The 11,386-nt window shown below is 39.4% G+C and overlaps 1 protein-coding gene across 1 annotated transcript; it reads right to left on the reverse strand.

Annotated features, from left to right (window-relative positions):
* Positions 1-866: 866 nt before the first annotated feature.
* XCR1 (X-C motif chemokine receptor 1) lies at positions 867-2,008 on the reverse strand. The gene has a single exon (XM_058549573.1). The coding sequence runs from the start codon at positions 2,002-2,004 to the stop codon at positions 1,012-1,014; it is 993 nt and encodes a 330-aa protein (XP_058405556.1). The 5' UTR covers positions 2,005-2,008; the 3' UTR covers positions 867-1,011.
* Positions 2,009-11,386: the final 9,378 nt, after the last annotated feature.

The raw sequence follows: 11,386 nt of genomic DNA on the forward strand, positions 1-11,386 counted from the left end.
GGAAGGCAGAATCAATAGGATTTGGCCATGGGAGTGGAGGGAAAGGAAATGCAGGGCTCAAAAATGACTCAGGTTTGGAGGATAGGCAATGGAGGGAAGCTGGTGCCATCAGCCAAGCAGGGGGAGAACATTGTAGGTAGAAAGTGATGACTCTGAAGTGTCAGCTCAGTATCCACCTGGAGAGGATGAGGTGTTGGAGGAATCTTTGCCCTGGATGACTTTGCCAAGGTGGGTGTTTGCTTATCAATAGTCCTTCAGAGCTGGATTGTTGGCACCTGGAAGGTAGCAACTGTATCTTGTTCATCTTTATTTCCTTCAAATAAATGCTTCACGCAGAAGGTAGCACTTATTGCATACATTCCTTCAATAAAAGATTTATGGACTTAATATGCAAGTGCCAGTTCATGTGCTAGAAACGGGAACTATGATACAGAACACTTCTCCAGTCCACTTTTAAGTTTTTAGAATCCAGATTTCATTCTGACTATGTTTCTTTGAGGATGTGGTTACTTTTGTCCTGCAGAGTCTCATCCAGCAGTCAGTGAGGAATACAGAGCCAACTCCCTCCAAAATCAGCTGGGACAACCCTACAGTCAGGAAAGGGAGAGACTGTCTTGCCAGCAGCCTGCATCTACACAATTATCACACAGAATGAGTTTCAGCCTCTCATAAAATCTTGAAGCATGCTTCTTTTTGGGAATCCTTTCAAGTTGTAGAACTTTCTGAACTAAGCAATGATAAGAAATCCATGTCTAAATTAATGAATAAATGATGAACTCAGAATCCCAGAAACATTTTTCTGGATGGCAATATAAAATTTCTGGGGCGGGGGGAGCCACTTTTCCACTGAAGAGGGTAGGACTAGCTGGTGTAATGTATTCTTTCATCCCCACCTGTGCAGCTGTAGCGTCCCCAATGTTGTGCCTCCTGTGATGCTCCTTCCTGCCCTGCTTGTCCTTGCTCCCACTCCAGCTCCTCTGTCCACCTCCACCTGCACCACTAAACGCCCTTTCAGTAGAAGGAGGCACCCTCATAGGCAAAGGCACCTGGTGAGTGAGGTAATGGGGGAGCCTGTTGCCGGCAGAGCCAGAAGTGCCGGAGCAGACTTTTGAGGTGCCTGCGGAACTTAACCCCAACGAAGACATAGAGCACCGGGTTGAAGCAGCAGTGGGAGAAGGCAACATTGCGGCAGATAAGCAAGGCGTAATCCAGCTGCTGGCTGACCTCACAGCTCTGGATGACTTCAAGTTTCAATAGTGTCTGCAGAAACAGGATCAGGTTGTAGGGAGCCCAGCTGAGGAAGTATGCCACCACGATGGTGAAGATGAGCCTGACTGTCCGGTGGTGCCGTTTGGACCGTGAGCGGAACAGGGTCCTAAGAATCTCCACATAGCAGAACAGGATAATCCCCACGGAGAGCAGGAAGAAGACATTGTGCTGGTAGACTGAGGCTAGGAACCACGTGCGTTCTGAATAATCACAACCCGAAGGAAACACTTTGTGGAAGATGGCATCGGGGATGGAGGACAGGATGCTGGCTGCCCACACGGCTGTGGTCGCTAGCACGCGGTATTGGAGGGTGTGGACACGCAGGGATGAGAGGGGGCTCACTACGGACAGGTAGCGGTGGATGGTCATGATGGTCAGGAAGAAGATGCTGCTGTAGAGGCTGATGGAGAAGAACATGTTGAGGAGCTTGCAGAGGAAGTCTCCCAGCACCCAGCCCCAGTGGTATCCCAAGATCCACACAGGCAACAAGCAGGAGAACACCAGGTCTGAGAGGCACAGGTTGAGGATGAAGACATTGGTGAGGGACTCCAGGCTCTCATACTTTACCAGGACCCACAACACCAGGCTGTTGCCCACGAGGCTGAGGATGAACACCAAGAAGTACAGGATAGTGGTGCTGAAGGTGGCAAAGGTGAAGGTCTTGCTCTCACACAGAAAGCTCTGAGGATCATAATCAAAAGGGGTGGTGGACTCTGGGATGCCTGAGGGCTCCATCTAGCTGTTGAGAGCATCTGAAATGGTAGAGACATGGAGTTTAAAGCCATGCTGTTAGGCTAGAGATCAGTAGGACCCATATTACAAAAAAATGTGGTTCACAGTCCAGCTACCAGTTGGTGAACTATTTGTAATGAGATTAGGAACTTTCACCAGAATATAAAGTCACTAAGCATACTGTGTAGTTTGGTTAGCAATTTTTCTTAGCAAGACTTTCTTGATGAAGGAAGCAGTTCATTAATTTACATCATGTCACAAGCCCCTTTTCTCCTTGGAGACTGGCATTAGAGTAGCACTAAGCTAGACAAGTTTCCCAGTAGGTCTAGGAGAAAGAGAAGTGGAACTGGATTCAAAGACCTGAGATCAAATTTGGGGCCCATTACTGTGTTCCCGGGCAAACTACTTAACCTTTATGAACCTCAGGTCCTCATCTAGAAATAGGGCTAATGATCCCAGAGTCATTCCTTCATTTATTCTACAAATATCTAGTGAGCATTTACTATGCCTGCCTGCCTCCCTCTCTCCGTCTCTCCCTCCATCCCTCTCTCCCTTTCTTCCTCTGCTCCCTCCTTTCCTTTCTTCCATAGAGTGTAGAAATCCTGATGGCAGGATTGTTTCAGGAAACTTGCTGTCTCTTCAAACAGATCCAAAAAGAGCGGACACAAATGGAGCAAACATCTCTCATAAAAACTGAAGTAGGACATAATCTCAAGACTACAATGAACGTTGAGACTCTGGGAGACCAAATCCTTGCTAACACAGAGGATTAACTCTCAGAGCAGAAAGCTTCATCATTTGGGATTTTGGTTTACAGAACATCTTATAGATGCCAGCAAGTGGAAACAACCTAAGTGTCCAATAGGAGGGGAGTAGCCAAGAAAACTATATTGAGTCAAATTGATTCAATCCTCTTAGTGAGGTTTTAGAAATAGTGAGACTAGAAGGCCAAGGAGAGAAAAGGGAGCGAAAGCGATTGAAGAGCTGGAATTTTCCTTGAGAGAGGTGAATGAAGCTGCTGGGCCCAGAGTTCTCATCAACTACTGTGTGCCAGGCACTGTGCTAACATGTTATACTCACCTGCCCCTTTAATCCTGCAACTATCTGTGAGGCATGACCACCTCCATTTTACAGAAGAGGAACTTGAGGCACAGACTGTTAAGACAACTGTCTCAATTTATAAAGCCAGTAAGCAGGAAGGAGAGCCAAGACTGGAACTCCGGATCAATGGCCTTGTATTTTGAGGAGGAGAATTGGAGAAATAGCCTGAGTTTCTCACTTATTTAGTTTTTGAAAGGAGGAATAATCAGAGGAGTCTCAAAATGTATCCTATTTTAGGTAGTTAAGTCAATTTGTGTCTCCAAACACCAAAGTGAAGATAGCTAAAAATGTTATATATGGTTGTTTTGTTTTGTATTCTCCTGATTCCTAGAGAGGAATAGACACGCTTCTGTGTGTTTGCCGTCGACTTGTGTTTCTTATTTTAAAAGTGTTCATGGATTCTGTTTGTTTTTCCACTTGGAATAATAATGTTTTTCTTATGGATTTTTAAGAGCATGTTGCTTAGTCTTGTCAACCCACTGTGCTTTTTAACCTTTTAATTATGTCTACGGCCTTTTAAATTTTTGATGTTTAGAAATTGGTTATTTACATTTTAAAAAGGAGCTTATCTGACTCAATACAACAGCCCTTAACGATCATTGACATATGCCGTGCACTATGATAGATGCTGCATTCTAGGGTATAAACATGAGTAATATATAGTGTCTATCTACAAGAAGCTTGTAGTTTAGAATGAAATCAGAAATTACACAAATATCTGGGAGTTCCTGTAGTGTGATAAGTTGGAAGTGGAGTTATTTTGGGACAGGGGTCTTGTAAACACCCTTCATATTGTACAGGTGACCCCCAAGTCTACTGCATAACTCTTGTCTTTCCCTAACCCAGGACCAGTACAGGCCAACCCATCTTCTTAACATCAGCACCCCAGCTTCCTGGTTGGAAATTTCTCAAAATTAAATGGCTTCTCCTGAGAAAGAAAATATCTTCTCCCCTTTTTATTTTAATTTACTAAAAACAAGTAACTCTCAGTGTTTTAACATCTCTCATGAATACAGAATAAAGCAACAGAGAAAGGAGTTGCCTTCCTTGGATGGTGGGCATCAACCGTGTGGACAATGATTTGTGTTGCCTGTATCACCAAGGCAGAATAATCACACATCTCTACTCTCCGTGGAATTCACATGCTTTCCCTCAACTCTCAGAACAAAAGAAGTCCTCAGGCTGGTCTGGGATGACAGACAACCAGTGGCCAATCTAGTTAACTTATATTTCTCTCACCTTACCAGATTTTTCCTGATCTATGGTCCTGAGTCATGCAGTTTGAATGGGTTGGTAAGAGGCCTTTTCAGTCCATCTTCTGCCAGGTTATCAAGTATTGGATTATTTATTGTATAGAAGATAACATAACTGGGTTCTACTTTTCCCTAGTGGCTGAGTAAGCTCAGAGGCAACCAACCCTTCTACAGATAAGAACTATAAACTCCAGAACAAAAACAAAAAAACTTCCTAAGGGCAATGTTGAGCTACCAAAAGACAATGAATACTAGAAGAGATTAGGCATTTGAAAAAAAAGAACAGCTCTATGGCACTGGGTGAGATTCTCATTTTTATGGCTTTGGCCTAAGAGCAGGACCTGGTCATGAGGAGCAGCTAAAACTCTAGTAGAAAACTCACAATATTTCAGTCTTGAAAAACCAGGGGGCTGAATTTAGGGCAGCTACAGCCACTGGAGTGTGAGGGGTGAAAATCACAGACAGGAAAGGGCTAGAGAGTAAGAGACCCAAATTTTGTACATAAACTCTGCCCAAATGTTTGGCTGACCTCTGAACCATGAATGCACAGTGAAAGCTAAAAGAACTGCACTGAGATTTGAGCTGCTGCCAACTTTAGGAGAGACAGAGGTTAGAGTTCGAGTCAGCCAAGTTAATTGTTTGCTAAAACAAAGAAACAATATATAAACAATCAATAGTTTTCAGAAGAATGAAACAGAATCCAGTCTCCACAACACAATATTTACAATGTTCAGGATACAATACAAAATTTCTCAGCATATGAAGAAACAGGAAAACATGGCCCATACTCAAAAGAAAAGACAATCAAGAAAGTGACTTTGAGATGAACTAGGTATTAGAATTTGCAAATAAGGATGAAAATGCAACTATTATAACAATGCTCCAGAGAATAAAGGAAAATATATTCATAATTAATGAAAAGATAATAAATCTCAACAGAGAAAGAGAAATTATATAAAATACCCAAAAGAAAATAGAAATCAATAACAGTAAGATACTAGAAAACCCTCAATAATTTGGAAGTAAGACAACGTGCTTCTAATGAATCTGTGAATCAAAGAAGAAATCACAATGTGAATTGTAAAATATTTTGAACTGAATAATAATGAAACTATTACATATCAAAATTCGTGGGATACAACTAAATCAGTGCTTAGAGAGAAATTTATAGCTTTAAATGCTTATATTGGAAAGAAGAAAGGCCTAAAGTCAATGATCTTAAATCAGTAACTCAGAAACGAGAAAAAGAAGAGCAAATTAAACTCAAAGTGAGTAGAAGGAGGGAAATAATAAAGATAAAAGAAGAAATAAAGAAATAGAAAATAAGAGAAAAAATGTACAAAACCCAAACTGGTCATTTGAAAAAAAAATTTTTAAAGATAATAAAACTCTACCCAGATTGATTGAGAACAAACAGAGAGAGAACACAAATTGTCAATAGCAGATATGAAAGAATGGTTATTGCTACAGATCTTACAGACTTTAAAAGAATAACAAAGAAATATTATGATGAATTTTATGTTAACAAATTCAACAACTTAAATGAAATGGACAAATTTCTTTAAAAATTCAGCCTACTAAAACTGACATGAAATGATATGGCAAATCTGAATAGTCCTACTTTTATTATAGAAATTTACTTAACTATAAAAACTATCCTACAAAAGAAAACTCCAGAATTAGATGATTTTTCTAGTGCATTCTGTCAAACATTTAAGGAAGAAATAACACCAATCTTATACAAACTGTCCGAAACAGGATGAAACACTTTCCCAATTGTTTTATGAGGCCAGCATAACCCTGATACCAAAACCAGACAAAAACATTACAATAAAAGAAAACTACAGACCAACAACCCTCATGAACGTAGACACAAAAGTCCTTAACCACATATCAGCAAATCGAATCCAGCAATATATTTAAAAAGGATATATATCATGACCAAGTGGTGTTTATCCCAAAAATATGAGGTTGGTTTAATATTTGAAAATCAATCAATTTAAGTCATCACATTGAGATAAAAGTTATATGATCCTTTTTGATAAATGCAGAAAAGCACTTGACAAAACTCAACACTCATTCATGACATAAACTCTCAGCAAACTAGAAATAAAAGGGATATCGGGCATCTACAAAAACCATTACACTTTTCTGTTAGTTATTCATTCATTTACTCAGAATTTCAGAGGTGTTCCTGCTCTGGGCCTGGAAGGCCTTGGGGATACAAAGGAGAATGTTGCCAAACCCAAAACTGCTCTGACTTACCTTCTAGGAGTTCGATTCCCCTTTGCCTGTCATTGTTCTCCCTCCCCATCTCTGGGGCCCACCTCAATTCTAAGAGAGTAAATTCGGCTTTCTGGACCTCAATGCAATTTGGATTGAGAAACATAGCTCTAAATTATCCAACCACCAATAATAACAATACCGTACATAAAGACTTGTAACCAAATAAACCCCTCCACTTTCTTTAAAATAGGAAAAGGAAAGCATCATATATGACAGTTCTACTCAAAGCACCATCCAGCTTTTTAGCAATGCAGTTTTTTGGGAATCCCCAGACCTACAGAATCAGAACCTCTGGATGTGGGCTCAGGAATCTGCTTATTTACTTGCTCTCCAGGTTGTTCTGATGCGCACCCGGAGCTTAAGAACTCCTGGTATAGGCTATTAAAATTAGAGGAAAACATATGTTTGAAATGTTTGTAAAGGAACTCACCTATATCTACACCTCTTTACATGCGTCTTGAGGCAGAAGTGGTGCTTCTCTGTTTCGTATTTTGCTCAAAGAAACCAAAACACCTGCCCTGCCCAGAAGGTTAGAGAAAGATGTGGGAAGACTATTGTGTGGAGTCTCAGAGAGAGGCCGGGGATCTTTACTAATCCCTCCTCTTCCTACTGCCTGGCTTCCTGGCTTCATCTGCCCCTACCTCCCCTACTCCCACCCAAGACCTCATGTTGTAACCTGGTTACATCACTGGCCACACAGAGAAGAGCTGGTTACCCAGCCTGTCTCTACAGGCTGGTGGAGTTGACAATTTAGGGGTCATCTGAGCCCCTGGGGTCCACCAAGGATAGATAGTAATTTTAGAGTTGGAAGGGATCTTAAAGGATAATGTATTTGTTTAAGTTGTGTTTTTATTTTATCAAAAATTTTATTTAATTAACGTACCAGTTATGTATGATTATTATTATTTTAAAATGAGATACAATTCATATAACTCAAAATTTGCCATTTAAGTTGTAGCATTCAGTAGTTTTTAGCAAATTCACATTATTGTACAACCATCATTACTATCCAATTCCAGAACATTTCCATCACCCGCAAAAGAAATCCATACTTTTTAGCAGTCAATCCCACTCCCTACTTCCCTCCACCCCCTGGCAACCACTAATCTACTTTCTACCTCTCCGGTTTTGCCTATTCTGGACGTTTTGTATAAGTGGAATCATACAATATGTGACATTTTGTGACTGGCTTCTTCTTTCACTTAGCATAATGTTTTGAAAGTTCATCCATGTTATAGTGTGTATCATTACTTTTTACGGTTGAATAATATTCCATTGCATGGATAAACCACATGTCATTTGTCCACTCCTCAGTTGAAGGACATTTAGATTGTTTCTACCTTTTGGCTATTATGAATAATGCTGCTCTGAACATTCAGGTACAAGTTTTGTGTGGACATATATTTTCAATTCTCTTGGGTATATACCCAGGAGTGGAATTGCTGGGTTATATGTTAACTCTATGTTTAACTTTTTGAGGAACTGCCAAACTGTTTTCCACAGAGCTGCACTATTTTACTTTCCCACCAGTAACATATGAAGGTTCCAAGTTGTCCACATCTCGCCAGTAAACATCTGCTTTATATGGAACACCACCACAGCATGGCTTGATAGGCAGTGCGGAGGTCCGCACCTGGGATCCAAATCTGCAAATCCCGGGCTGCTGAAAGCGGAGCGCGCGAACCTTAACCACTAGGCCACTGGGGTGGCTCCGAGTTGTTTGTTTGTGTTTTTTTGTGAGGAAGATCAGCCCTGAGCCAACATCTGATGCCAATCCTCCTCTTTTTTCTGAGGAAGCTTGGCCCTTAGCTAACATCTGTGCCCATCTTCCTCTGCTTTATATGGGACGCGGCCACAGCATGGCTTGACAAGCAGTGTGTCAGTGTGCGCCCAGGATCCGAACCCGCGAACCCCAGGCTGTCGCAGCGGAGCGCACGCATTTAAACGCTTGCGCCACTGGGCCGGCCCATTGTTTTTTTTTTTAAATTATACTATATGAAATGGTAACTCATTATGATTTTGATATTTCCTTAGTTAATAACAATGTCGAGTATCTTTTCATGTGCTTATTGGTCATTTGGGTATTTCTTTGGAGAAGTATCTATTCATAACTTTTGCCTTTTTAAAATTTGGGTTATTTGGCTTTTTTATTATTAAATTGTAAGACTTATCTATAAATTCTGGATACCAGACTCTTATCAGGTATGTGACTTGCAAATGACTTCTCTCATTCTATGGATTCCTTTTAAATTTCTTCATAGTATCTTTTCACACATACAAGTTTTTAATTTTGATGAAGCAAATCTATACATCTTTTTCTTTTGTTTCTTGTGATTTTGGTGTTATATTTAAGAAACCATTGCCTAACCCAAGGTCACAAAGGCTTGTATCTATGTTTCCTTCCAAGAGTTTTTTGGTTTTAGCTCTGAACTCTAAATTATATTCCATTGTTCTCTACATCTATTCTTAGGCTAGCACTATACTGTTTTGACTACTGTACCTTTGTAGTAAGCTTTGAAATCGGGAAGTATGATTTTCTAACTTTGTTCTTTCTTCTACTTAAGATTGTAAGTATAGATAAATGGAATATGATTGAGAGTGATTTTTGACAAGGATGTCAAGACCACTCAGTGGGGAAAGAATAGCCTTTTCAGCCAATGGTGCAGGGAAAATGAGATATTTAAATACAAAAGTATGAATTTGGGCTCCTACCTCATGTGAGATACAAAAATTGACTAAAAATGGATTAAAGTGCCAACTGTAAGAGTTAAAACTATAAAACTTTTGTGTGTCAAAGGACACTATGAAGAAATTAGAAAGGAATTTTGATAGTATTTGCATTGAACCTGTCGATCAATTTGGGGAGTATTGCCATCTTAACAATATTGAGTTTTCCAATCCTTGAACGTTGGATCTTCCCATTTACTTACGCCTTCTTCAGTTTTTCTCCATGGTGTTTTGTGGTTTTCAGTACACAGATTTCACACTTTCTTGCTACAATTTATTCCTAAGTATTTTAATTTTATGCTATTATAAATGAAATTCTTTTCTTTTCTTTTTTTTTTGTTTGTGAGGAAGATCAGCCCTGAGCTAACATCCATGCCAATCCTCCTCTTTTTGCTGAGGAAGACCGGCTCTGAGCTAACATCTATTGCCAATCCTCCTCCTTTTTTTTTTCCCCCAAAGCCCCAGTAGATAGTTGTATGTCATAGTTGCACATCCTTCTAGTTGCTGTATGTGGGAAGCGGCCTCAGCATGGCCGGAGAAGCGGTGCGTTGGTGTGCGCCCGGGATCCGAACCCGGGCTGCCAGTAGCAGAGTGTGCACACTTAATAGCTAAGCCACGGTGCTGGCCGTGAAATTGTTTTCTTAATTTCGTTTGCAGATTGTTCATTGACAGTGTATAAAGATACAACCGATTTTATATATTGATCTTGTATTCTGCATCTTTGCTGAACTCATTTATTAGCTATAATAGTTTTTTTGGCTAATTTAGAATTTTCTCTATGTAAAATAATGTCACCTGCATATAGTGATAGTTTTACTTCTTCCTTTCTAATCTGGGTGCTTTTTATTTCTTGCCAAATTGCCATGGCTAAACCCTCCAATACAATGTTGAATAGGAGTTGTGAGAGTGGACATACTTGTCTTGTTCCTGATTGAAGGCGGAAGGCTTCCAACTTTCATCATTAAGTATAATATTAGCTGTGGGTTTTTAATACATGCCTTTTTATCAGATGGAAGAAGATTCCTAGTTTGTTGAGTGTCTTTTTCTTTTTTAGTCATGAAAGGATGTTGAATTTTGTCAAATACTTCTTCTGTATCTATTGAGTTCCATTGTACGGATGTACCATAGATATTTTTTTATTCCTTCACGTATTAAAAGACATCTTGGTTGCTTGAATTTCTTGGAAATTATGAAAAATACTTTATACACTATACACTGTGTATAGTGTATACATTTTTATACATTATACATATTTGTGTGCAGGATGTGGGGACATAGGTTTCAGCTCAATTAGGTAAATAGCTAGGAGTGCAATTGATAGACTGTATGATAGGACTATGTTTAACTTTGTAATGAACTGTCAAACTGTATTGCAGAGTAACTGGACTATTTTGTATTCCCATCATGAATGAATGAACATTTGTGCTGCTGTGTATCCTTGCCAGAATTTGGTATTATTTGTTTTTAAAAAATTTTTTAGCCATTTTAATGGGTGTGTGGTGGTATCTCATTGTTGTTTTAATTTCCAATTTCTTAATGACATATGACATTAAGCATCTTTTCATATGCTTATTTTCTATTTATATATCATCTGTGGTGAGGTATCTGTTCAGATCTTTTGTCCTTTTTAAAAATGGGTTGTTTATCTTTTTATTGTTGAGTTTTAAGAGTTCTGTGTATATTTTGGGTACAAGTCCTTTATTAGATATGTGTTTTGCAAATATTTTCTCCCAGTCTGAGGCTTGTCTGTTCATTCTCTTAACAGTGTTTAACACAGAGCAGAAAAATGTCCAACTTATCAATTTTTTATAGTCCAACTTATCAATTTTTTCTTTCTTGGATTGTGTTTTTGGTGTTGTATCTAAAAACTCATTGCCAGACTCAAGGTCATCTAGATTTTCTCCTGTTATGTTGTAGAAATTTTATAATCTTTTGTTTTATGTTTAGGTCTAAGGTTCATTTTGAGTTAATTTTTGTGAAAAGTATAAGATCTGGGGGCCGGCCCGGTGGCGCAAGCG

This window comes from Diceros bicornis, chromosome 2, assembly GCF_020826845.1.
Source record: "Diceros bicornis minor isolate mBicDic1 chromosome 2, mDicBic1.mat.cur, whole genome shotgun sequence".
NCBI classification, from domain to species: Eukaryota; Metazoa; Chordata; class Mammalia; order Perissodactyla; family Rhinocerotidae; genus Diceros; species Diceros bicornis.

Excerpts from the sequence above, each read along its gene's own strand:
- XCR1 (XM_058549573.1), bottom strand. The coding sequence starts at position 2,004 with ATGGAGCCCTCAGGCATCCCAGAGTCCACCACCCCTTTTGATTATGAT.